The 27367-nt window shown below is 38.1% G+C and overlaps 1 protein-coding gene across 2 annotated transcripts in view; it reads left to right on the top strand.

Annotated features, from left to right (window-relative positions):
• ATG7 (autophagy related 7) overlaps positions 1-16875 on the top strand; it is a 114184-nt gene extending 97309 nt beyond the window's left edge. For both annotated transcript variants that reach the window (XM_035892192.1, XM_035892190.1), the window contains one exon: positions 11876-16875. In XM_035892192.1, the coding sequence (XP_035748085.1) occupies positions 11876-11908 (33 nt within the window). In that variant the 3' untranslated portion in view covers positions 11909-16875. The remainder of the gene's footprint in view (positions 1-11875) is intronic.
• The last annotated feature ends 10492 nt before the right edge of the window (positions 16876-27367 follow it).

Raw genomic sequence — 27367 nt, 5'->3', positions numbered from 1 at the left:
TCCCTGCTTACAGTTATGAAGAAACCAAACTTCATTTATGTCTTTTGAAAGTCCTTTTCTCTAATGGTGTTATTTTTGTAGTGTCTTAGACCACAACCTGGGTATGATATGACTCTAATTCCAATTTAGCTCCTTAGAAAATATTTTCTGTTACCCATAATAAAAAACAAAATGGGGGAACAACACCCATCTCTGATGTTGGAGGAAATCAAAACTTCAGTTCTTGGTTACAAAAGAATTTTTTTTATAGTTATGAGGAGAAAGAACGGTTTAAATAGAATTGTAATTCATTTGTTTAGTACACTGGAAGAGAAATTAATATTTCTCTTTTACATAAGAGCTTTAAATGAATTTTGCGATAAAGTAGCAGGCATTCAAAAGGCTAATCCAAGAGATGCGGTCAGCTTTATAGAAAATACAAAATCATATCAGGTTTCTGAGCTCCGAGTGAGGATGCTTTGGAAGAATAGGACTCCTGGGAAAACCATACTTGCTGTTAATGTTTTTGGTGTGGGGTTTTGGGGGTTGTTTGATGTTGGGGTTTTTTTGTTTTGTTTTTTGGGTTTTTTTCAAAGTCTTCTCCATTACACGATAGGTGAATGCAGCACTGGCATTTTGTAGGAGCATTCTACCGAGCCAGAAAACCATTATGAAAAGTTTGGTGTTAAGTCAGAATGGGTAAGAATGAGATTATTATAAACGGAGTTGCAATCTGGAATGCAGATTGTTAGTGAGCATTGTGAAGCAAAAGTAGACCGGTTTACACAAGACAAGATCCATGTTTAGGGAGCAGGGTCACATGTTGCCAAAGTAAAGAGATGATCAAAATAGTTCTTTTAAGGTGTTCATGTTGAATTAAGTCATTTGCCTGCCTGAGACTCACTGTAGTTATTCAAGACAATCTTATGTTTCTCAAATTTAGACCCAAACATTTAAATTAACACTGCGAGAGTGCTTCTCGGATTATTTTTTTTTCCAGTTTAAAAAGGGGAGTTGCAAACAGTAGCTTAATGTTTCGATTATTTATGGAGTATCTTTTGTGTTTTGGTTTATATCAGGTCTTCAGTTTTCCCCTATACAAGATTTACAATCACCTGTTCCTTTTAACTTCTGCTTATTATCAGTTCTGTACAGAATTGAAGAGCTTTATAAACTGAGTAAAATTAATAATTTCATTCACTACTGAAAAGAAAACCATTTTTTTGAAGTGTCATATGATCTTAAATTTTTGTAAATGAGTATGACTTCAGTTTTGAATATTGTCCGAAAAGCTGTCATTCACAGCATATTGTCAAACTGCTGCTTGAGCCTGCTCCTCTCGGCAGAGGAGGACAAGCACGGCCTGATGAAATGGCAGCGCTGCGTTCTGCTGTGGTTTGTTGCTCGGGGGATGTGTCTCAGCTGAATGCTGCTGTAGCCAGACGTCACTTGGCCCGTGCAACCTGCTGGGAATCGCAGCACAAGAGGATACACCTGTAGGCCCTGCTGTATTTCACAATTTTCTGTTTGAATTAAAACAATTAATTGTTCAAAATTATGTAGAATAACCTTGTTAGTATATTCCAGTTCTTCTGGGGGGAGGAAAAGGTGGTGAAGTAAAAAAAAAAAACAAAAACCAAAAAAACCCCCAAAATATATATAAGAAAATGTAAATTTAGTGCTACAAAGAAGTAAAGTATGTTTTCATAGTGTAGGAGATCTGTTGCTTGTTTTAGGATGAATTTTACGGAAAATTCATTTAACAGCCTTAATAAAAAACATACTTACTGACTGTATTTGCTGCCCTGCAATCAAACTTTTAAAAGTAGCTTCTCACTCTGTCATTCGCAGTTGGATTACCGTGTTCTTTCTGCGATCCCCGTTGATCCCATAAACTCAGTGTAATTGCAATCATATAACAGGCAACAAGATCAAAGTAATCCCATATGGGGGGAAAGGATTCTGAGCCAAAACAAGCTGTTTGGCTTGTAAGCAATTGGAAGCCTTTACTATAGCACATCTGCAATGTACTCTGCGTTACAGAGCTCCATAAGGTGGCATGCTGCATGCTTCATGTTACTGTGATACTGTAGAAATGCTGTACCAGTGCTTTGCCGAGCTTGACAAGACTAAATAGACTTGTAATAAGAAGATCGGTTTGTACCAGATAGATTACATGGGAGTGGCTGTGTTTATTTCTCTCCTTTTTGAGAGCGCTGGGTTACAAATAATGAAGTGCAACAGAGCAGGTTTGATTTTTGAATTGGTGAACAATTTGCTGCGCTCAGAGAAACAAATCTCTTGGCATGGTCATGCTATCTTCCAACAGTTTTGTGCTGTCAGGCTGAAATCAGGTTCACCTGCTGTCAGGAGCTTGTTGAAACATTGCTTTCTTACTGCATTCTGGGAATGAAAAAACAACAGGAGAGCAAACAGTGTCCACTTTGTTAAAGCAGGTCTAGCAGGACAGATGAAGAAAGGGAAAATAAGATAATTAAATCAGGGGATTGATAGCACATGCAAGTATTCGCAAATGATCTGTTAGTCCAACAGATGTTGAAATTATGTGGTCAGAAAATCAAAAGCAATTTTGAAAAGGGTTACAGAATCCTAAGAGTCACACAAGACCCTCCTAGCACAAAATCTCTGCAGATTATCATAAAAATTCTTATTTGTTCAGTTGTTTCCATATTAATGGAAGTGTTATAAATCTGACACTCGTACAAGTTTTCAGCTGAATCTGAGTTGGACATGTTTCAGAACTGTTTCCTGAGTCACTACATAGGTTTTTAAGTGAACTTGAGACTGCCTCTATTATTTAGAAAATTGTGTAATGTATGGGCATAACAAATATTTTAAGAGTGAGGCAATGTGCTTGGAGTGGTCTGTTATTGCTGATGCACCTTGTGCTTTTTCATGTTAATTTTCTGTCCATTTGAAACAACAGGGGTTTAGTAGAACTAAACCATAAACCTGATCTGCCTGTTGTATTTCTAGAACGTCTCTAATATGTAAATATTTTACTAGTTGTGCTTTTATACCGATGCTTGCAATTTTCTTTGTAATTTTTTTTCCTATTTGATAAACATAAAGGGAAAAGTGATATGTAGGATTTTAATAATAATCATGGGGAAAACTGGCATTTAAGATTTTAATACAAATGCATTTACCTTCTCTAAGTTTTTGAAGTGTATAATGTGAAATAAATCTGATTATTGCAGTATCATTTACGCATTTAATACTGGAAACAATCTTCCTTTATTCATTTAGCTTCAGCTGGTGTCTCCAGAAATTATTGTAGTTTCTAACTATATGGGTAACATTCTTTCTGCATAAGAGGAGACAGTTTTCCATAACTGCTCGATGCCTCCTCCACAAGATAGAAATGTTGTATATACACCACATCTATCTCCATGGAAGCAATGATGAGATCAGTGAGGTCACTGGATAAATCAAAATTGCAATCAAAATATTAATTCATTACTTTTCAATTTTTCTATTACTTATGTGTTATATATGCAGTATGTTAGAGGAAATATGTTCATACTAAAGATGTGTACAAAAGGTGCATGTAAGATGGCATAGCTGCATGTGAGAAATATGTGTCAGTTTTTTTCTGCCAAATATTATTTTCTGATAATGGGAATTGAGCTGAAAAGAATCCATATTATCGGTTTCAGAATTATTTAGAATAATACATATTTTGTTTGTCTTTGCCAGCTACACTTTGTGGAGATTGAATATGGTTGATTAAGCAAGAAAATACCTTAGGCCATTAGGGTTGAAACGTGACTCGTGTCTGAGTTAGGTGACCTTCCAATAATACTTTTTATTGTTCATGGGATTCTCTGTCTCATCTGAAAATGGTCTATGCACTTTAATCAGTCAACACCACTTCAAGGATTTCTGTGGACTTTTTTTTTTACTTGTAGAAGTTGGAGGGTTTTTTGAAAACAAGAGGGAGATTTTCCATTTCTGAAGGGTCTTCCTATCATTTGGCAGTCTCCCTTTGTGATACGACATGGTTTGCAAATACTGATCTTGAAGTTCCTTCTTCCACCTCAAAGCACTCTTTCCATGAAGAGTGGTGAGATTATTGATTCTTCACACAGACTGTCAGAACGCATATCCACGCCCCTTGTCTGACCAGCCATCTAGTTATTGTCTGAATTTCTTCTGAACAAAAGTGTTATCTGATGAATAGAACTGTACCTTTATAACTTAGGGTCTTTAAGCTGTTGAAAAGATCGGAAGTAGATGAGTCTCTTGTTCCTGTCAGGAAGGTGTTGTGCTGTCAACCATGTGCAGGTGCTATGGAGAAGCATTGTGAGGATGGTAATGAGAGAGGGCCTGTTTATGGGTGTGTGATGGGTATGGGCTGATTTGACAAAGATGTACCTTGTTTCAAGGGATGATTTAATCTTATGTTTGGAGCTGAAGTAAAACACTGGAGCAGGTTTCTTAGAATGGCTGTGAAATCTCAGAAATATTTAAAACTCAGCTGGACAAGACCCTGAGCAACCTTATCTAGTTGGCCCTGCATTGAGTGAAGGAATGGACAAAATGGTTTATCATAGAATCATAGAATTGTTTAGGTTGGAAAAGACCTTTAAGATCATCAAGTCCAACTGATTTCAGAGGTATCCTCCAGTTGAGCTCAGTCTGGGATTCTGTGACCCTGTATTAGAACACTCAGTGTACCTTAAGTATCATGTTTTATAATCTCTTTATGTTTCTGAATGATTTATTTCTGAAATGCAGTTGAATGGCTTGTGCAGTTAAACCACTGCTCTTTTTTGATGAGTCACTATCAAATGTTTGATTCTGTATGACCTGAAAGTGAATTCACAGGTCTTAGACAGCAGTTGTGCAGATTTAGGGGAACGTGACAAGCTATTGATTTACAGCAAAACAAATAAAGTCTGTGTAGCTGGGATGTCATAGACTGGGATGTATAAATGGTGTTAATTATTGTGAGACATCCACTTATGTATATGATACAGATTTCCTGTACAAGTCTGTGAATCCCTTGAAACTAAGTCTGTGTTTACATCTGTATTTACATTGTGATTTTTTTGCAGGATTTAGAAATGTAAATAATAGTTTTACATATTTTTATTTTTAGTGTAAAATCTGGGCACATCAAAGGAGGAAGGTGATAGAAGAATTTGAATATATACTTTTATATACTACAGTATTTTCATTCCAGTCAAAGGGTTTGTATCAGATGTAATCATTACTATGACAGTATTTACATTAATTGTGGCTTCATTCAAAACCACATTTTGTTTAGATAGTTGCCTTTTGGTGGTAGTAAAATGAAGTTTAAAATCCCACACAAAATAGGATAATGGCAATCATCAAACCTGCTTGGTAGGAGGGTGGTTGTTTTCACACTTGTTTGTTTTCAGTTTTTTAAGAGCCTGAGGAAAAGAAAGCAATAGTAGAAACTATCTTAATAGTAGAAACTATCCTCTTAGGTATACATCATTCCAACAACTCAAGTGCTGTGCCCTGAAAAATGGCCTTTTCGGCTCCAAAGCACTTTCAGAGGGGGAGAGAAACTGGGTTTGGTTTTGCTTGCTTCTCTGTTTTTTTTTTTTTTTTCTTGTAAAACAAGAAACAATGGAAGGGGAAATGTGTCTGAGGCATTCGTATACCAAAAAAACCCTAGTATGCATTTTTTTTGTTTATTATATTATTATATTTCATTAACTGATAGTCATGTAAAAAAAAACCAACCCTTTTTATGAATGTTTTCCTATAATAATCTGATGAATACCTAGGGAAACTGCTGTAAAACCCGAAGGGACTAATTACTGTCCAGTGCTACTATTTGTATATGTTTGGAACATATTATTAGCGGATATTAAAAAGGCTTTCTAACCAAAAGTTTATGCTGTAAACAAATACTTTGTTTTGTTTACTTGCCTTTCTCTGTTTTGTTCTTAAATATATCTCTCAAAGTATTTGGAATCTTTAGAGGCCGGTTCTACAAGGTATTTAGAAAATGGTCTGGTTTCAAGTGTATGAGCCAACCAAAGCCATGTGCTAAGGAGCTTGCTGAATTTGTGCACTGGCCAACTGTTACAGTAGTAGCTCAAATACAGGTAGGTCAAACAAAGTAGAAAGCCCATCTTGGAAGAGGACATTTTCAGAAAAAGGCTTTGATCCCTCTGTTCCAAGCTCCTAGAACAGTAGCTCCTTGATTAAAAGGATACAAAAATTGAGTAAACAGTAAAGGGACAGAAAATCAAATTCAAGACACCTGTAGCTTGATAGAATGGAGGTCATCAGAGGAAAAAAGAAGAGATGTTCCTGAAAGGTGATGGCAGGAATCTTAAACCAGTTGCAGCTGGCAGGATGGAAATCAGTCGGGTGATTTTGAGAGGGGTAATGTTTGCAGTTTGTATGAAGTGAGGCCACTCACGGGGAGTGTTATACATACATTCAAGAGAATTGCTTGCAAGAGGAACCTAAAGACTAATCGTTTCAGTTGATTGAGATCAAAATGAGAATGCCTCATGTCCTTGACCTAGATTTTAAGCTGTGCTTATGGGCTGAAAATACAGAATTTTGGAAAGTCTATAAAGTATCAGTCAGGGACACCATCATTAGAAAAAAAGGACAAAGTTGATGGACTTGAATTTTATTGCAAGATAGTAAACCATTCAGACAGGAAAGGCTGTGAAGGCACAAACAGAAAAAAAGAACTAGGGATGCCAGGAATTTGTCAGCTGTGTCAATTAGCTAGAGTAGGACCATTGTGTACAGGGATCTGGAGAAATCATCCATGATTTTTTCTACCTGCTATTTAAATAAAGCAGCTTGAAGAAAGAAATGCAGTTTTTATAATGCTTGGCGCTTTTTTTAAAGGTTAATTTCTTTTTCTGTGCATTTGCGTTTGTAATGTCTGTGTCAATTGAAGTAAAAAGTATCTGATAGTCTGCAGTTAGTTCTTCAGATTATAGCCCAAACTGATTTTAGCTATAGTTTAATTATAGAAAGTTAGCAGCCACTTCTGAAAAAAAAAAAAAATTAGCTATATCTTGCTGCAGAGATGGAAATCCATTAAAGAAGAGCAGTTGGGTGTGGACTGGATGAACGGTTGTTGGGGAGGAACCACAGCATTGTTGTAGGATAAGTTCTTGCCACAGGGGGCAAGAGTGGATCCTTGTTTAAGTGCATTACCTTGGTTTTTTAGATAGCAAAGAAGATACTTTACTGCAGAGTGCACTATGCAGGCTCTGACATGCATCTAGACATAAATGCTGAACAAAGCTAAATGCTCACATTAGCGTAGTTGGTTCTTCATTTACAGCTTTTTTTCCTGTGGGAAAGGGGGTTGGGGAAGGAATTGTTGAATATGCAAAAATGCTTGAAGTGTTTTTGGTTTCAGTAAGATGAAGGGTAGTGCTTACTGTGCAGCAAGTATCCAAAATGAAAGGAGGGTGCTGAACTTTATAATTATCCCTCAGTCTATACCATGAAGTCTGAAAAAGTTGCATGTTAGAACATGCAGGCATTTAATGAATTTCAATTTGCAATTTCATTTCTGTTGCCATTCCTGAAAGATACAGCCAGTGTTCCAAGAATACTGAACAAGTCACCCAGTGAGTGTTAATGCAGCCTGCTATGTCTAGTTCATTTCTAGTACAAGTATATTTAGACACACATACATATTTTGTAAAGTAATTTAGGCTGCCAGAAGTTCTAACATATTGTCTCTCTGGTAGAGCATAAAACAAAAACATGTTTAACCTAATATCTATCAAAAAGCTCAAGTTTTATAGTTATAAAATATTTTAGTTGCTTTCAATTTAAACATATGCTTGAATGTATTCTTTTTTACATTTGTTTCAATTTCCTGAGTAAGTGTACGTTTCTAAATCCAAGACTAAGATATGAGAAGCCTTAATTGATCTGGGAAGCTCTATGTTCTCATGTGATACTCAGCTGTGCTGTTTGATGTATGTAATGTCTAATTTTCAGCCCCTGCCTCTGCCTGTGGAATTTTACTCTTTACTTTTCAATGTATTTGGAGCATTTATAACAGAGTAAATACTGTGGTTTGCATAATAAAACTGTTCCAGGTTTTTCTAAGCAGAGTGTTTTGGTACATGCGTATGTAAATTTATCTCCGTTGTGTGTAGAAAATAGTATTTGTGGGGGTTGTTTGGTTGGTTGGTTTGTGTCTCTTAATGAGGTAGCCATTTTTGTGGCAAATCTTGCTAGATCCATGCTGGCAAGAAGCTTTTAAGAATCCCCTAAGGGCATGTTTATATTCTTGCAGGTTTATTTATAAGATAAGCGGTAGTTATCTATTCGAATTACATATGTTAATTCTAAGATGCAAAGCCCCTACCTGCTTCAGTAAGTGAACACCAGTTGTGGAACCATTGCTGTGGAAATTAAATTTCAGGTACCAGCTGTTATTGTTGTATGAAGGAAATGCAAACCTCACTATTGAGTAGGAGTTACTGAACGTGCAATCTGGAACAGTGTAAAATCAATCACTGGGAACTTGTGAACAGTTAATACAGAGGGGGTTTAATCCCATTCTTCCTATTATGTAGGAAAATAATACTTGTCATTTCAAGAAAACAAGTGCAGGAATTCCTCTCTTATCCTGAATAGACATAATTTGCATCTGAAATTCAAGCACCTCCACAAAGAAGTTTGAATGTAAAAGCATGTATTTGAAGAAACAGGTGCATTCAGATAATCTGCCCAGATCTGTACAAACTCGGTTGGTTTTGACAGGTGGTTTATTATCTTCCTGTTTTATGACTTCTCCTGTCATTGCCCGTAGCTGTGTTTAGGTTTGACTCACCCAGGTGTGCTGCAGGACAGAAGAGAAGTGAAAACAAAATCCAAATTCATTGGATTTATTGGTTTAGACACCAGATTCTTGGTGTGCCAGTCATTTTAGACATTGTCTTTCATGGCTTTCTATATTTCATGATTTCTGCTCTTAAGTGTGTCACACTTTTGAATTAATCACCGAAGTTTGCGTAGTCATAGTCTATGTATTTTAAATGTCTTTTCATGTAAAGATGTGTTGCTAGTAACTAAAAGCCTATGATGTATTATAATTTAGCTATCAGTATTGACATTTAACACCACTTATTTAGCACAGTATAGCTTGTTTTCTTTAGGTTAACATGCAATGGTTAACTTCTGTATTGAATTTTCCCCTTTTGTTTCATGTTCTCCACTCCCCTCTACATGTCATTTATTAAGGTGTTACTACTTTGTTACATCTTAATAAGATGCACCACGCAGTGCTGCTGTTGTGACTCATCTGGTAGTTAGGTGAAGTGTAAACTGGCTTATAAAACTGTCTGTTCTGGAAGTAAAATAATAGCATACTTTTCAAATGTTTAAAAATAATTCTTCTCAATCCAGGATGTTTGCATAGCAGTTAAATACCATTGAACCTCAGTTTCAGTCTTTTCGCAAATACTTTTATGTTAAAAGAGTCCTAGAAAAGAGGTGTGCTTTAAACAGGAGAAAATATAACTGTCATTCTTTTCACTTCACTTTCATCCTCCTGCTGACAGTACTGTATTTCTGAAATTACCTAGTAGGCGCTGCTGCTGGCTGTGCGATGTGCCTGGACTGTTAGTCTTCAAGTTACTTGAGGCCCTCTATGGGTTGCCTGTCCTCAACTATTAAGGCCAAATACGGGGAAATGCTTTATCCCCTTTTGTTTTAACAAAAAGAATTACAGTGCCACTGGAGCTGCTGTTTGTATTGTGTGGGACGTTAGAGTAACGCAAGCGCTGCACATGTAAAGCAAAAAGGGCTCCCCGAGCTTTACAGGGATTACAGAACAGCTAGCCAGTTCCTGGGTGGAAGTATTTTTCATATCACAAAATTGCTGATGTAACTGGCACCCTTACCAGCCTTCCTCTGTATAAAACAAACAAAACAGAGAGGGTGCTTGCCTTCTCGCCCGCACTCTTCAGATCAGAACAGATGATGGGAAAGCACAGAGCAGAGAAGCTGGCTACGCTCCCAGTATATCTGTTTAGCTGATAAGGAAGACTTTTTTAGGGCTGTCGGTTGGCTTCTTTCACTTTTGCCTTTGAATCACCTCATGGTGTATTTTTAAAAGTATTTATGGTGTTGCTTTGACAGAGAGGTGTGTTTGTGAGGGTTACAATCTATGGGCTTTGTTTTCACAAATTGGAGTTGGCTAGACAGAGATGGACTATCAGTCTGAACTTCGGATTTCTTGCTTTTTGCCAGCTTGAATCATACCATAAACTCTATTCAAAGATTTTGGGTTTTGTATTTATTGTCCACATCCTTGACCCTGACTGGTGAGCTGGACATTTGCGTTTGCCTTGGCAAGCTCCAAGCTGCTCATCTATGGCAGGATGAAAACTCTTTTTTCCTTTTGTAAACAAACTGTTCCTTCAGTATTTTCCATAAGGATTTACACCGCCATTTTGCAGCGCTTCTAGGAATTGAGAAAATCTTGCCTTTCAGAGTCTTCATTTTACACAGCTTGTATCACTGCATAGAAATATTTGATTTTATGAGTAATAGTTTTCTGAGATTGGATTTTAAGAGCTTTTTCCAGAGTGTTTTCAAATTCCAGAAATACTGCATTTTGTCTTGAAGGCAATTTTTAAAGCTATAGGTAACGTTCATTGTTGCCTGTCTGGAAATGGGGCTGTTTGTATTTTTTTATTTCTATCGCTGATGCATGTGCAACTGTGAACACCGCCCCATTGTACCAGACACTGTACACATGTAAAATACTTTTGTGCCCTGAAGTATTTACAGTCTAAATAACTGTTTGTGTTCTGTATTTCTTTGGATATATTTTAGTGGTCAGAATGTAAAATGAGAGAATAACTTAGCGGGCCACTTTATGCCAACATACAAATTATGTTTTGGAGCAAATGAACTGAATATAGTTTTCCACAGGGACAAAGGACTGATGCTGCTCCTTTTTTGTTAGGTCATTTGCAGTGAGGGACTCACGGTTCTGAGTGATGTATGCCATGGGAATGGCATTCTTGTTCTTGTAATCAAAAAGATTTGTCCAGCAGTGTTGCTGCTAATTTAGGCAAGTTTGAAATGCTCTAAGTCGGAGATGAAGTTTTATATATTATAAAATTGATACAATATTATTAAATGCAACTCAAAGCTGAGTACCCATGTTAGTCCTGATCCCAAGCTACTACAAGCCCTGCCAAGTGCAAAGAGGCTGTTTGCCATGAGCTAAATCTCAAAAAAAATCATAAAAAATGCTTTAAGAGCACCCACATCTCTCTGGAAGAAAAAACTTGTAGCGTATATTCAGACTACAATTATATTGTACTGCAGAAAAAAATCTGTGTAGTTTTAAAATTTCTTTAAACAATAGGAAAGTCCAAATTTCCATATAATTTTTCATCTTTATGCTGCTATTTGACATATAATATTTGAGTGCAAAATGAAGTCTTGGACATCAATTAGTTCTTCATGAATATCTTGAAAATTTTCAGCAGTGTTTAGTGAAGTATGCTATTTGTTGTAAGTTGTTATCCAGATTAGGTATGGGCCAATGAGTCAGCAAACCAACCAAAATGGCTGGATTTTGGTTTACAGCTTACTGTAAATGATAATAAATAGCAAATAATGAAACTTCCAGTACAGGAACAAATGGTGAAAAGTGTATGTTAAAAAATACCCCCAAAGTTACAAATAATGAATGGTGTGTAGGTTGTTAACAGAAAGGAAAAATACTGAGTTTTATGTAAAGCTCTATTGATGCTAGTCAACAGTCCATAAATGTTATTTATTCTTCCTTTTAAATAGTAATATTAATTTTATAAAGGTATATTAAAAGCATATTTGAACTCCTCAAACTAAAATTACACTTCCTTTTTTGTTGCAGATCTGGGACATGAGTGATGATGAAACAGTCTGAAAATCAGCTGAATAAGGTGGAAGATGACCTACTTTGGACTGCAGTGCTGCCTTTTATCTGTTGCTTGACAAGTTAATGATTGCTTACCCATTCTGACTGCTACAAATAAAAACAAATATAATCCACATATTGACATTACTATCTTCACCTTAAAAGCAGTCTGTTATGGATAGGATTCTCCACGTTTTCATTTTTGTTATGTAAATAACTAAAGCAATCTGGGTATGTTTAAACCTCATATTTTTTTCCTTTTTTTTTGTTTCTAAATATGGCTTACATATAAAATGTGCTGCTTAAGTAACCTTCAGTGTTTTATGTGTCCCAGTTTTTATTTTGCTTTGTCAATGGACATGTCCAAGCAGCATGTCGAAATGCTTTTTTTCATCTTTCCCAAATTTATGGCCCTGTAGTTGGAATTTATTATTAAGATAGAGAATATTCTACTGTGGAAAGTTAAACTGCATCTTTAAAGGAGAGGTGGAGTAGGTAAGAACTTACACCTACTGCCTACGCCACATTGCTTGCTGTTTCAAATTACATTTTTGTAGTACAATTGATTCCCTTTTCTTTGTTACAGTATGATTGTTCTTGCCTGTGTCAATGGAGGTATTATTCTCTGTAAAGTTCTCATAATTTCATGCTATGGAAAAAAAGTGGTTTGACTTACATTTACACAGGAAAGACCAAAGTGCGTTGGTAGTATCATTAGACTCCCCTGAAGTTTAGAGAAGGCTCTGTTACGTAGTAAAAATTGGTTTGGGGGGAGGATCATTGATTCAGTCAAAACTTGTAGAGGAACACTTAACTGAAATAAGAAATTGCTTCTCTAAGTTTGCTGTTCTTGGGTGCTGTCATGCAGTACTTTACAGGTGTTAAAAAAGAGCAATTCTGATTTTCATTTGGGTGGGATTTTAAGTTTTTCAATTTTTTCAGCATCAGGAATGGCTTTGGAGATTATGGCTGAGCATAAACAGTAGTTTGAGAATCCTTCAGTATAAAAAATAGCTTGAGAAAAATGGATTTGTAATATATCAAAGTACATTACTACAAAATTGAAAGTGAATCTATTGGTTTTTATCTTGGAATAGGTTTTAGAAGTATATATTTTTCCCATATATATTATGAAAATTATTCGGTCAATCCAATTATTTTAGTTCCTTCCTTAACCTAAGCTCTGAATATGTGATGTAGATAATTTCACAGCTTCTCTCTTATGCCACATCAGACGAAGTTCTGTCAGGTAAAATTTGCCTAAAACCAAGGTTATCTGCAACTCCCATACTCCGATCACAAAAGAAGATATATTGAAACATTCTGAGCTTTGCATCGAGTGTCTAAAATAGCTATAATTTCTATTAATTTTAACTATCATATTCATTACATTTACATTATTTCTTCAGTAGCCCTAAGGGAATGTCTCATTTAGCTGTCTTCATTGTAATATAAAAATATATATCAATCAAATATATTTTTTGAAAGACTAGTAATCATAGGAAACTGATCTGTTGGTGGTCAGCTAATGAACAATAAGACTGATAACATGCCACGTCCATTTTACAGCAGTTTGTTAATGTACATAATTATTTATGAGCTCAAATGACTTCCATTTTGTTAGCCATGCTGTAGTCCCTCCAGAACTATGAATCAGTACTCGGGTAGTTTAAAGGGAGTGATCTGTATTTTTATCTTTCAGAGTTGCTGACCGTGGAGTGTAAAAGTATCTTTGCAGTTTTTGTTTATCTAAAATGTGAAAACTAGACATATTTCTGAAATCTGATAAACATTAATAATTATTTTAAATATCTGAAACTCTGCTTATCCTGTTCCTTACATCGTAGCTTTACACGGAAAGTATCTGTTTAACTGCAGAAGTGTACAAGATGGAAAGGTTCAAAACTCAGGGTTAATATAATGTTTCCTTACCTCTGTAATTTCAGTAACATACAAGTCTCTTAGGCTGAGGTGTTTCCTGTACATATGCTTCCCAGATGTCTCTGATGTTCAGAAACACTTCAGTTTGACTTGGAATAACTTCCGTTGTCTAACTATAATGTTGTTTTCTTTCTCCTTGCGGAGCAGAATTGCTCTTATTTTGCTTTTACTCAATTTCTAGGCATTTACTGAGTGAGAAATCATGAGAATTTGTTCAAGTGAATGAATGTGTATTCAAATATTATTAACAGATAAACACATTTATTTACTGGCTTGTATGCACTTGATGGCAGGATTTCAGCACAGTCCTCAGCTCCAGTTATTGCTGTTTAATGGAAGAAGCTAAACTTTGACCTTTCTTCATGAAGGAGGTAGGATTTAAATTTTATTTGTGTTGCCATGACCTCCTAGGCATCAGTAAAGAGCCCAGACTCATACTTCCATTGTAGAACCCAACAGCTACAATGGCTCTTCAGGAATAAACCAAATCTGTTGGGAAGAGGAATGAACAGCCTCAGAGGAACCTACTCATCTTCCTAAACTATCTAAGAGGAATGTAGAGGCATTATATGGCAATGTGAGTGGGACCATATCTCACAGGAGGCAACTATGACAGCTACGTATCAGATCTGGGGAGTCATCTAATAGTGTTAGACCACAGATCTCAATGGAATGCTGTTGGCATAATTTTTGTGCTTGAGTACTACAGAAATACATGGAACCATAGCCTCTGTCTTGCTTTCACACTTGTACCAACTAGAATTTTTCTTCGGTGCGATCACTTCAATGTGTTTGCTGACTGCAGTCTAGAATTTGTTATGGAGTACCACCACATTCATGGAAGTGAGGAACTTGAGATTCTGTATGAGAGTTTTCTTCTTTAGAGCCTTCACTTGCTCTCATCCTTGCTTTCACAATCTACTGTTAAATTCTCTTTACCTGTGTTGTAGTCTGTCAATCGGGAATAAATTTCACTTAGGGCATGCCCTTTATATGATGTGTAAGTTGTCTTAGTGCCATTAAAGCCAGCAGAATCATAGCCAATAGATGATTCAGCCTTCAGACCACATGAGAATCTGTTCCATGGAGCATGGAGCTAGTTTGAGTCTTAAGCCTTCAATATTGGGCTCTACAAGGGAGAAATGGCACAAATTTGAAAATGACACTTAGATCCATGAAGTAAAATTCATGATGGCCCAGACATGTTGGACCAGAAAATCACCAAGGGGTGGAACTGTAGGATTTATATCTCTACAAAGCTGATAACTCCAAAGGACTAAAGGGAGATTCTGCTTAAGCAGAAGTCAGCAGGACAATAGTTATTGTGGCACATGAAAGGAAACTGTAGTGGTTGCTCCAGCCCTTAAAATCATTGAGCTTGAACCTGAAAAAACACTTTTCCCTTGCCGGTGTTCTGTATGGCTTTGGTATTGTGTCCTCAGAGAAGTTTAGTGACATAAACAAAAATTTCATTTTTGTCATCTTTGATATTCCATTTGCTGTATAGTGTTCTTTCTAATGCTTTTTCTTTGTATAAGATTCGGCTACTCACCGTAAGTATATGCAGCAGAATTATTGGCAAAATTGAGTAATTTTTCCATATATAAGGATTTTCTTTTAATTTCGCACTTACGCTTTCATAGAGAACTCATACTGAAAAGGGTTTTCTGTATTTCTGAACTTCTTGGTATGCACTGTAGAATCATATCATAGCACTTGTTTCTCCCTCTTACTGAATCAGTTTCTTCTAAATGTATGTTAACTAGTCTAATTGGAATTGCTAATAGCTGCTTCATCATTGCACTGCTCTGGGGCAGTGTTGGGCCATGAAGAGTTCACCCAGCTCCAAACTTTCCTGTGAGCTTTCTTCCTCTTTTTTAAGCCAAATCATAAGAACAGTGAGATTGCTGAGATGTGACCGAGAAGAGACTTTGGTGTGCAGGATTCTCATTAATGCCAGTAATGTGTGAAAAGATCACTAAGCTTCTGATACCAGCTTTTGTGCTGCTGATCAAGAACAATTCTGCCTGTTTCTTACAGAATCGTTATGAGCCATGACGGAATCCGTGAGGATATTTTTATATAGTTTCTCTTCAGAGTATCTTAAGAGTTCAAGGAGAGTCCTAACTCTCTGTTCTTATGGGAGTAGGAAGGATAGCTCACATTCTTTCAAAAATAAATATGTTGCAAGCTAACACATAGTCAGCCTTTTTTGTCAGTCTGCCAGCTATGCTACAGCACACATCCAGCCAGTGCTCTGACAGTGCAAATAGCCATTCTTATGCTGTTCCCTGATTCAGTGTTTGCTGTGCTGTAACTTTGCATTGAGAGTACACAAAAGCTGAAAAGAGCATGAACAGCTAGATAGTGGGATTTTTCCTTGCTACTTTTCCAAATTTTTGTACCCAATTTTTTAGTTTTTGGTTTGGGTTGGGTTTTTTTAATAATAATGCAATACATTCCTTAGAAACAATTAAGCAGTTATACTCCAAAGAGAGCCATTAAAGAAATATTTGCAACATGGTAAACTGTAGTGGACTTCCTAAGAAACATAGTCTGGAAGATGTCCAAAGCCTGTATCCATATTCTCTGTTCTTTCTGAATCTTTTGACATGGCTTCATTAATGTCTTTTCTTCTTTATTTTTTTTCTACCACACTGGAAGGACTTTGGACTGTCCCAGTCTGGCAGTGTGTAAATTCCTAACCTATGGAAAGCCTACCTACCTGTCAGATTTCAGTACCAGTTCTCTTTCCCTTGCACCTGCCTGGACTTTCTCCAGAACACTAACAGTGTTTAAAAATACTGTGGCACCACACAGGTAACGCTTTAGGTTTGAATTTAATACAAACTTTCCCTATCATCATTTCAGCTATCCAGTGTGATAATTTTTAAAAAGTTCATTTTCTTATTTGTGCAGCACCGGACACGTTTTGAAATAAAACCCCCTAACGATTTGTTGATGGTGTTTTCAGTCTCATCTTGCTTTTATTGATAACCTTTGGTCCACCACCACTGACAACAGTGACTCCTCACAGTGAGCAGTGATTGACAGAAGGGCAGACTGCAGGACTCCTTGCTTTGTGGCAGCACAGAGAGGTTCACACTCCCTGCTTTTTTTCTTAAACTTTAATTCCTCACCTGTAAAACATATGGAAATTGGATATATGTACTTGGCAAAAAATATCTATTTTTTTCATGCCTGGTTATCCCAGGTCAAAGAAACTGGTCTGTTGCTCTAACCCATTGTTTTGTTGAAGTGTTGTTGAATATTGTTTGAAGTCATGTAGTGTTAACCAAAATAGGCTGTGGCTTGGGCTAATTTGTAGCCACTTTTCTCTGAAGTACAGTAGCTGAAGTTCAGCAATCCATATTCTTCCACCAGGCAATGACTGGTGTTTTGTTCAGGTTGTAGTGAAGTCTTTTGAGTGAGTCACTTGAGGATTATTTCAACCTGGCCAAGGAAATTGGCACTGTGGAAGGGAAACTGAAGCTACTCCCAAAAGAATTAATAGCAATAAGCTTGAGTAGCAAAGATGTTAATTATCTTAAGGTAGTCCGTATCTTGGGGCAGCAAATTTTTCACGTAATTTCCCAGTTCAGATGATCTCACCCCAGAATAAGGATGTAGATGAGTACTCCAGCCATCTGTAATTTCAAGTTCTAGCTGTTGCCCTCAATAATTGACAATATTATCGGCCTGTTGCAACTTAACCATAGCATTTTTTTTTTTTTTCAAATCTGGTGGTATTATGTAGGACATTCTCTGAAAAGATTTTCAAAACCTGTCAGCTGTTTGTCTGAACTTTGCAGAAGAAATAGCGTGATTTCCTTCTGTTCAATCAGGCCAGTTCTCACTTGGCACTGTACCTTCTTGGAGGCGCTTCCTTGGGCTTGGGGATAAAAAGGGGCAGTCAGGAGTTCTAAAAACAAATGTGTTATGTTTCGTGGCTGGCATGGAGTACACACTGTCTTTCCATCTATTATAACCATCTAAATGCCTTTTTCCTCTTGTTCTTTGAATAGATGTTTACATAGGACACTGATATTAAAGTACAATGGGCTTTACCTCTGGAACTGAAGGTCACATGCACACGTGCATTTCATTTTAAATGCTGCAAATTTCAAATTACTTCTTAATATTTTAGTAAGCTAACAGGAAAAGGCAGAAGCATACAAATGGTGCTGTACTGCTGCAAATCAAAAGCACAATTTAAAAATAATTGTTCTTTGTAACTTCTTCCCTTTCCCATACTCTCTGTTCTTTCTTAGATTCTTTGGCTGTGGATTGCTGCTTCAGTAGTCTTTGAGCATCCAAAAATTTAGGCTTCTGTGTAACTTCCGTTTGCTTTTTGGCACCGGGACAGTTGATTTTTGTAAGATCTCAGCAGAATGATTCATTGTTTGATTTGTTAGTGAAATACTATTACGCACTACCTAAATAAGAAAAGGGAGACATTATTCTGGTTTCACTGTTATGGAGGAAGTCAGCAGTGTTTTCCCCTTCTGGTCTAATGCGTGCACCCTCTTAAGAAACTGCAGTTGATGCATCCCTGCTAGGCAATGCTGCATTTGAAATGCAAGCTGGCGTCTCATTTCTGCAATGATTTTACTTTCTAAATCAAAACCAGTATGGGCTAAAACTGTTTGGAGGAATGCTACTAAAATTGTTTGTGTCATGTCAATAGGCTTGGAAGAAAGGCGAGGTTCCAATTCTGGCCCACTCTGCATGCATTTGAGCTCTAGTTTTTGACAGCTAGTAAACTGGTGTGTCGTGTGTCCTGTCCCCCCCCGCCCTTACTTCTCTCCCTGTATCTCCTCCCCACACCCAGTGCTCAGTGCCTCACTGGTAAGGGACAGATCTGGTTGAACAAGCAAATTAATTTCTAGTGACAGACGACTTTAAAATTAGCGTAAGAGGTGAGGAATTCTATAAAGTAAGTATGATTTTGCTTGGGGGTTTTGCTTTGTCTTTAAGTGTCTTTATTTTCATTTCATGCTTCAAAGTCTGACTTTTATACAGTACTTCTGTAGGTGTTACCACTTCCTCAGGAACCTGTGACTCAGGCAACGTATAAATGAAATGACATCATCAGCAGCTCTTGTTTGAATTGCCTGTTTCCTGAATAGGGACTGTTGGTTTTTCTTTTAATACTTGCAGCTTTGTTTGGTTTTTTTTTTTTTGTGAGGGGAGAGGGGATGAGGGCTTTTAATTATCTGAGGCAGCCTTGCCATTATGAGTAACCACACTGCATGTGTATTATCCTTCTGAATTGTTGAAATTGCCAGTATTGAAGTTTACTTAAAACAGGAGATCTGCACTTCTATGCAAGCTATTTATGAATGAAATAATTGTAATTAGGCATTAGTAGAGGTTCTGTTGTTATAGATCATTCTTAATTCACTCCTGATCTGTGGAGGGAGGGGGACAGGGGAGAGAGGGGGGGAGGAAAAGCTCTGAGCATAATTTTCCATTATTATTTTGGAAGTAATGCAAACAAAAGGAATGTGTTTTCATACTTTTTAAAATGGATCTCCCTTGCTGCTCTCAGTAGTGTGTATTTGCACCATAGGAGATTCTTGGTAGACTTCGGTGTTTCCTTTCCTGCAACTGATACTTTTCAATGATAATGCTATATAAATACATGGTTGAAATGGGAGGAGCCGGTGTAAAGTTTGGTTCTTTGCAGAGTGCCTCCAAAGCCGGCAGGAGCAGCGGTTGCAGCAGATAGGCATAGTATGGGGGGATGGGCAGCTGCTGCATCTGCATGTCTTCCTTGGACAGAACCTCCATGATGTCACTGCAGGAGCTGGCTGTGAAACCCTTGTTGAGAGTCACGTCAGGAATTCTTGTCATCAAAGGAATGCGACAAGTTGGACATCTGTCTAGGTCATTTATTCATAGTGTTCATGGACAGGCTATAAATGTGTTGCATTTATTTATTCTTGTAATGAGCAAAGGATCACCATTGTTTTGTTTAAATAGTAGCAGTTCTGGAACTCTGTAGAAATTAGTGCAGCAGAGATGCATCCTCTTGGTTGTGCATCGATTGTAGCGGTTCTCAATGGCAGTGCCATTGTGATTGCACTTTAAAGCTAAACTCAAATGAAGTCCATGGATTCAGGGAGATGGTAGCAGTGACTACCATAGGTAATGGTCTGTCTTCCGATTATGTCAGTCCATGTCAAACTTTGGCACTATTAAGAACCATGTAATTAAAGTTATTTTTCAGATGACACACTAAACCAAAATCCTAAAAAAAGGTTCTGTATCTCTTTGTTTTCTTTCTAATAATTTGGTTTTTTGGCTTTTTTTTTTTAATTTATTTCATCCTACCTTCCTAAAGTTGTTGTTCAGCTTCCTTTAGATCCTTCATTTTCTAAATTACCCTTGTGCAGGGGTTGTGCATGATTTTAATGAAAAACTCTTAATCATGTTCTACCCAGTGGCTATTAGAGCAATAGTTGTATGTTGTTATTGGTACTAAGTTGGGAATGCTTTGAGATGATAGATGGAACAAATGTGATAACATTACAATTACTTGGTCATGCAGGTATAAAGACAATTTTCCCCTAATTAAAATATTTACTATTGTATGTCTCTTGCATGCAGTTAGACAGTATCTGTGATTTTCTCTAGGGCAGTAGTTAGGAATGAGCGAGCTATACACACTCTGCCCCATGAGCCCTGCAGGCAGCAGCTGATGTACATCGTATGTAGCTAGATCCTTCTCACCAACTGCCTGCTACACGTATGTGACTACTGCTCTCAGAAATCCTGCGGTAAGGCGTTTCAATTACTTGCTAACTATATTTTCTTGAATAGGAATTCAGTAATGTTTAGCAGTCAAATATTACAAGCTTAAGACAGGCTTCTTTGTAACCACGCTCTGATTTGTGAGGGAGAAGCAGGGAGCAAGTCCACGGGTGTATGTACAGTGTTTCCCTGTTGCTGGAGATATCCTAGTTCCATTTCCAACAACAATAGTATCTGTTACTTAATTTAGTTTCCTGGTGGTACTATTTGGAAATGTCATTAAGGGATTCTGATAGATAACGTCAAGATATCCAATGCTTAAAAATCTGCTAGGAACAGAGAATGACAATGTACCTGTTGATCTGAGATACTGGAAGAGAATGGAGAAGAATGTGATTTAAGTGTCACCTTAGTGTCGGGGGGGGCTGACACTCATGCCACGAGGACAAGCAGCAAAAAGTTGTTTCAGAATGTGACCAAATTATTCTTTTTAAATTATTTTGTTACTATGGTAGTAGGTGCTTGTGGCTTCAGAAATTTTTTAAGCCTATACGTTATGTTTCAGCTCTCACAGTTTGGAGATTAATGTAATTAATTACTGTGGTTTTTAAAAATACTGCTATTTAAAAGCGACTTTGTCCTCTCCATAATAGTCATAGACATGGGAAGATGGGTTGAGGAAGGACACATGGGCTGTACCACAGACCTCCAGTGAAACCAAAGAAAGTCAGATCATCTCCACCTCCCATCCGTTGTCTGAACTTTGCTTTGGTTGAGTCTCTTTTGCCAAGTGCCTAGTACAGCAAGGCTAGTCTTGACCGAGTCAGCTAGGCAACAGAATAGTATAAGTATTAGAGATGATCCAGGTATATCGTATCTCTAACATCATCTATTGATGCATTTTAAGTTAATCAGTTTGGACAAGGAGCTCAGAAGTGGTTAGTGAAATTCATTTGCCTCAGTTTTTGGATGCCCAGCTTTTTTGGATGCTCTAAGCTAGACTTTGATCATGTCTAAAACTGGGTTTCAGAATTCTGAAAGGAGTCTGATTTCAAATGTAAAGACAATCTTACATTAAACATGTATTTTAAAAACTTAATGTGTGTAAAAGGATTAAATAAATCTGTTGTTAACTTTTAAACGCTTGCTGTTTCAGTTTTGCTCTTTCTTGCATGTATGCACTGGAAAATATGCTTACCAGGATGAGCATTAGGTTTTGTGTAACCAGTCAGCTAAAATAGTGAGTCACAAAAGAGCTCTGTTATTCTTGTGGAAAAAGAAATAACAGAAAAGGAAAAAGTTAGTTGAGTGCACTTTTTTAAAATGGGTTTCTGGTTTTGAGGGTTGTGCTATTTGTAACCAGTCTGACTGTTAGAAGCTTAACTGTTTGTTTCGCAGTAAGCGCGTGCTGCTCCCAAAGGATTCAGGTCCACGTTAAGCTTGGGTTGTTGGCACAGTCACAAATCGGGGTAATGTAATTTAGCAATCTAGCCTGAGAGTGGCTAGAAATAACATCGGTTGTGTTCTCCAAGGCCTGCACTGCCATTTAAAGTTTCTGTCCTCTAGAATTTAACGGTTTGGATTCATTTGCAAAGGAAGGTGTGCATTCACTTTGGTAATGGAACAGAAGAATGAAGAAGCAAGAGGCAAGTAAGAATTGGTTTTGTTTTGTGGTTTTTTTTTTCTTGTTTTCTTAGTTAACAGACATTTCTTGATTAGTTCTGACCATATATTATAAATGTACTCCAGCGGAGAAAAAAAAACCTGTTTTTTTTTTTTGTTGTCGATTGCCTGACTGAAATATAGAGAACTGTTCATGATCCAAGTATGAGGTGTAAATAATTTGCCATGACCTGTAATTTAGTGGTATTAGTGACATTTTTGTGTTTTACTAAACTTTCACTCTGTAGTCATTGGCTGGTTTTCCCCAGCTAAACTTTTTACAAAAAAAGTACAAAACTTCAGTTATGAGAGAAGAGCAAATAAACCAAAATCCTTTTAAATCATTGCCCACTTCCCCAAATCTCTGTTGTAATGAAGCTCCAGTAGTTCTCTTGTCCTACCACACTAATATTTTCTTTTCCTCCCCTGTTTCTGTTCTAGATGGGAGATATGGAGCGGCAGAAGAAAAGCAGAAGTGTCAGAAGAGGAGGAACCTGGAAGAGAGCCAGGAAAGACAGCTATAAAGAGACTGGCTTCCTTTTTGAGGCTTTAGGAGCAATGGATCAAGGATGCCCCAGTTTGGGAGCTTTTCCACCAGAGGTATTTTCCTTGGCTTTGAGTAGCTTACATTGCTCCTAAGAGCTTCAATTCATTTCTTGGCTACTGACAGCTCTTAGCACAGCCCTTTTTCTGGTCAGGGCCTGGCTATCTGTGGGAAGTTTTCCTGAGGCTTAGCATCAATTTTCTTGTATTTTGGGGCTTCCTCTTGGATTGCTCTGGCTATAAGGTTTCAAAGGATCACAGGGAGTATAGGTTAGCCAGCCAGCTTTCTACTTCTCCCTTTCACTCTGTTGCAGATATTAAGTGCTACTTCTCTTTTGTCACCCAACTTTTCTAGAGCTCTCAGGAAGGAGAGGAACATTCCTAATTTGTACCTTTAGAGGAATTAGACCAATATACTCGCTTGAGCAGACTTCTCACCCACAAGCAAAAAAAAAAAATATATATATATATATAAATATGGAAGCTTCATGATGTGATCCTGTACCTTAATGAACGTTCCCTATGCTCCCTAAACACCATCCTACAAGGAAGTTCTTGAAGTGTTTTGGTTTGAGGTTACAGTATAGCTAATTCCCACATCGGGGCTGCAAAGCTAAGCAACGGAGGTTTCCTGAGGAGAGAACCTTGAGTTTTCATCAGTCTGACTAGTTGGGTAGATGATAGCTTTCTAAGCTCTCAAAATGTTGTTGCTGGTCTCCCAACGCTGTTGGGTTTTTTTGTTGTTGTTGTTGTTTCGTGTTCCTTTTATTCCCAAGAATCTGTTTTCTTGTTTCTTTAATTTCAAAATGAATGCATCTGTTTTGTGGCTGTGTAGAAAGACTTGAAAATGTGAAGCTAAATGGCTCGAGGAAATAATTAATTTCAAATGTAATTATTTATAATAACCTGATTTTAATTTTGCTTCTGAAAAATTCAAGTGACATATTTTCCCAAACAGTGATTTCAGTGAGTTCTACGAATACCTAACACAGCTGTGGTGAGATACCGGTGTTACTACCCTACCATCTTACATATAAGGTTCACGTAAGTTATAGTCAAAATAACTGCAGGGCAAGAAAGCTCTCTTGTTACTGAAACAGTTTGGTGGTGTTCTGTTCGTTATGTCTTGGTGTCTGTGCAGGACAAACAGCTGGCAAATCAGTTGAGAGTTGTGCGAGTAATATAAAAGCAATGGTCTGTGTCCTTTCTTCAATACTATAAAGGCAAAAAACCAAGTTTTGAATGGCTGTGGAGTAGTGTAAAGAAGTCCTGAAGTCCAAATCCTGTTGATTCTCTAGTAGCAAGATCACATTTGGCAGCTATGATGCTTTATTTCCTCTGTATACCAGCATTAGATGTTACATTCTGGGCGGCTGATCAAATTGGATACACTCACAGTTTTCTTCTTGTTGAGCGCTGGAAATCAGCGTTTTGCATATAGATTTCTATGCTGCTAATAGCGCAAGGGAAGAACTTACTCTGTAGTTTAGAAAAAGTCAGTTCAAAGAACTACCTGTATGGTGGCAGATTTTGGAGCCTTGGGCAGATTTTACTTTTGTAGTCATTGGCAAGTCATTCTAGTTTTATGCTAGCCACAAGACACTTTATGCCAAGATGCTGTAGTTTTACACAACCACAAGGGTTGTGCTCCACCCGAGCACTGTACGTTTTGTGCAGATCAAGAAGAAGGAAGGCTATAGTAGAAGACATGATGGAGGAAAAGGCAGTGGATTGATGCGTGCACTAGATGTAGCTGTGCTGGTAAAATTAACACTTCTCTTCAGGGAAAATCATCATCACATCCTCATCAACACTTACAAATATCTTAAGGGTGGGTGTCACGAGGATGGAGCCAGACTCTTCTCAGTGGTGCCCAGCACCAGGACAAGGGGCAATGGGCACAAACTGAAGCAGAAGAGGTTTCAGTTGAACGTGAGGAAGAACTGCTTTACTTTGAGGGTGACAGAGCACTGGAACAGGCTGCCCAGGGGCGCTGTGGAGTCTCCTTCTCTGGAGATATTCAAAGCCTGCCTGGATGATGTCCTGTGCACCCTGCTCTGGGTGAGCCTGCTTTAGAAGGACTAGATGATCTCCCAAGGTTCCTTCCAACCCTTGCCATTCTGTGATTCTGTGAAAATGCATACCATGTGCTGAGGGTCGGAGAAGGACAGAATGGAGAGAAGATGGGATCTGTCATGGGGCAACTGCTAAAAGGAGCAAATTTTTGTATAAATAGGAGAACGTTTCTTCTTCTTGCCTTCATTAGCTTCTCTTTCTTCAATGATGTATTATGGGTGGATCTGCTATTGACTTTAATTCTCAGCCTTTGCCCTGGCGTTTTTCACATTTCCTGTGAGAACTGGTAGGACCAAAACTGCATCCAGAGTTCAGCTGTAACAGGGCAGAGCAGGAGGAGAATCCCACATTTCTCTTCCCTGTATTTCCAAGCAGAAATTGTTTATTTGTTGGATTAATCACTAGAGTTACAGACATGTCAGCAAAGTCACCCTTTCATTTATTACTGCTGATTTTGCATCATCCTGAAAGGTCATAGCTCGACTCCCATTACAGACTGCATTTGTAAGCCTGGCAGCAACAAAAGCATTATTTTTGTGTTGTGAGGAAATCTGTTCTTGCCATGAAAATCTTTAAAACAAGAGCCCTAAAATCCCACCATGTTCTGTGTGGTGGTGGCTTTGCGAGACTTGGGTTTTTCTTCATTTCCCTACCTGAAAACTCGAGTTTTGAGCTAATGACATTACATTGTATAGGCTAGGGAAGCCGAAGGCTAAATTAGGAAATGCAAAGAATGGCAGAGGAGTGGTTCGAAACAAAGATCTCTGAAATAGTACTTTTTAGACAACATCTATAGTGCACTTTTTAAGAGTTGAAGTGCATTTTACATTTATGTTGTTGATCATTCTGAACCATTCTTACCCTGTATTCAGACAGCCACGTCTTTATTGTAATAAAGAAAATGTCCTGCGTGCTCTTACATGTTCTTTTCCTCTGGGACTAGATAATTCTGCTTTCCTGATATATCATCAAGGCTATGTGTTCCATTTGGGGCCCCTCACTACAAGAAAGACGTTGCGTTGCTGGAACATGTCCAGAGGAGAGCCACAAAGCTGGTGAGGGGTCTGGAGCACAAGTCTTATGAGGAACGGCTGAGGGAACTGGGGTTGTTTAGTCTGGAGAAGAGGAGGCTGAGGGGAGACCTTATCGCCCTCTACAACTACCTGAAAGGAGGCTGTAGGGAGGTGGGGGTCAGCTGCTTCTCCTTGGTAATGGGCGATAGGACGAGGGGAAACGGCCTCAAGTTGTGCCAGGGCAGGTTTAGGGTAGACATTAGGAAAAATTTCTTCACAGAAAGGGTTGTCGGGCCCTGGAATGGGCTGCCCAGGGAAGTGGTCGAGTCCCCATGCCTGGAGGTATTTGAAAGAAGGATAGATGAGGTGCTTAGGGACATGGTTTAGTGGTGGGATGGCAGTGTTAGGTTAAAGGCTGGACTTGATGATCTTAAAGGTCTTTTCCAACCTAAACAATTCTATGATTATGTACATAGCTATGCCTGTGTTTCAGAGGACAAATTGAGAATATTCCTTGCTTTTGAAGAAATAGGTTTACTGGTTTCAGTTGTTACTTTACTAAACTGGCCCTGCAGGTTAAGAAATTACTTCTTTTAATCCTGATTTCCAAATTCCTAAGGGAGCTGTGAGAACCACTGGGAAGGAGAGACTTCATAGAATCATAGAGCACCAGGTTGGAAGGGACCTCAAGGATCACCTGGTCCAACCTTTCTAGGTAAGAGCACAGTCTAGACAAGGTGGCCCAGCACCCTGTCCAGCTGAGTCTTAAAAGTGTCCAATGTGGCAGAGTCACAAACAAGTGACAAAAGGTTACCATTGAGACAACAGAGGATGACTTTATTTTTAGCAGCTTCTTCCGTTAGGTACCTGTTCCAGTTAATTTCTTTCCAGCTTTTTCATTGGTAGGGGAAGTCAGGTTGGTGGCAGGAGGTTTTCACCTGGGGTAATTTCTGAAAGCATCTTGCTTTCAAAAACAATTTCAAGATTGTTCACACTGCAAAGAGATCCCTGGTGAAACTGGATGGTGCCCTCCAGGCGTCCAGGGGGGAGCACAGGGCTTCCTCGTGCGCTTGGGAAATGCAGCCTCTTCACGGGCAGCCAAGGCTCTGCCAAGGCAATTACTTGAGAGCAACGGGAGCTGCGGCGGCTCCATGTCCCAGCTGTGAGACGCGAAGCCAAGGTGATGTCAATGACTGCTTGTATGTGAGGAGCATCAAGAGCTAAGACCTGATTTAAAGTTTTCTTAACTCTCTGCAGTTCTGTTACTTTGGTTTTGTTTCCAAAATAGATGCATTTATATCAGTATATAAAAGAGAACAACAAGCTCTAGCAGCCAGAACAATGTCAGTAACTATTAATGCCATGAGAAAATGTTTGATGAATAAAAGTAACATTGAACTAAATAAAGGTATGTTGGTGAAAGGTGCTGCTGTAAACCCAGTAACAATGCTTTATTACCCATGGCACTATGTGAATA

Source organism: Egretta garzetta, unplaced genomic scaffold (assembly GCF_000687185.1).
Source record: "Egretta garzetta isolate BGI_Z169 unplaced genomic scaffold, ASM68718v1 scaffold553, whole genome shotgun sequence".
NCBI lineage: Eukaryota > Metazoa > Chordata > Aves > Pelecaniformes > Ardeidae > Egretta > Egretta garzetta.
Note: the sequence above shows the minus strand (reverse complement) of the source record. Positions and strands in the feature narration are given on the sequence as shown.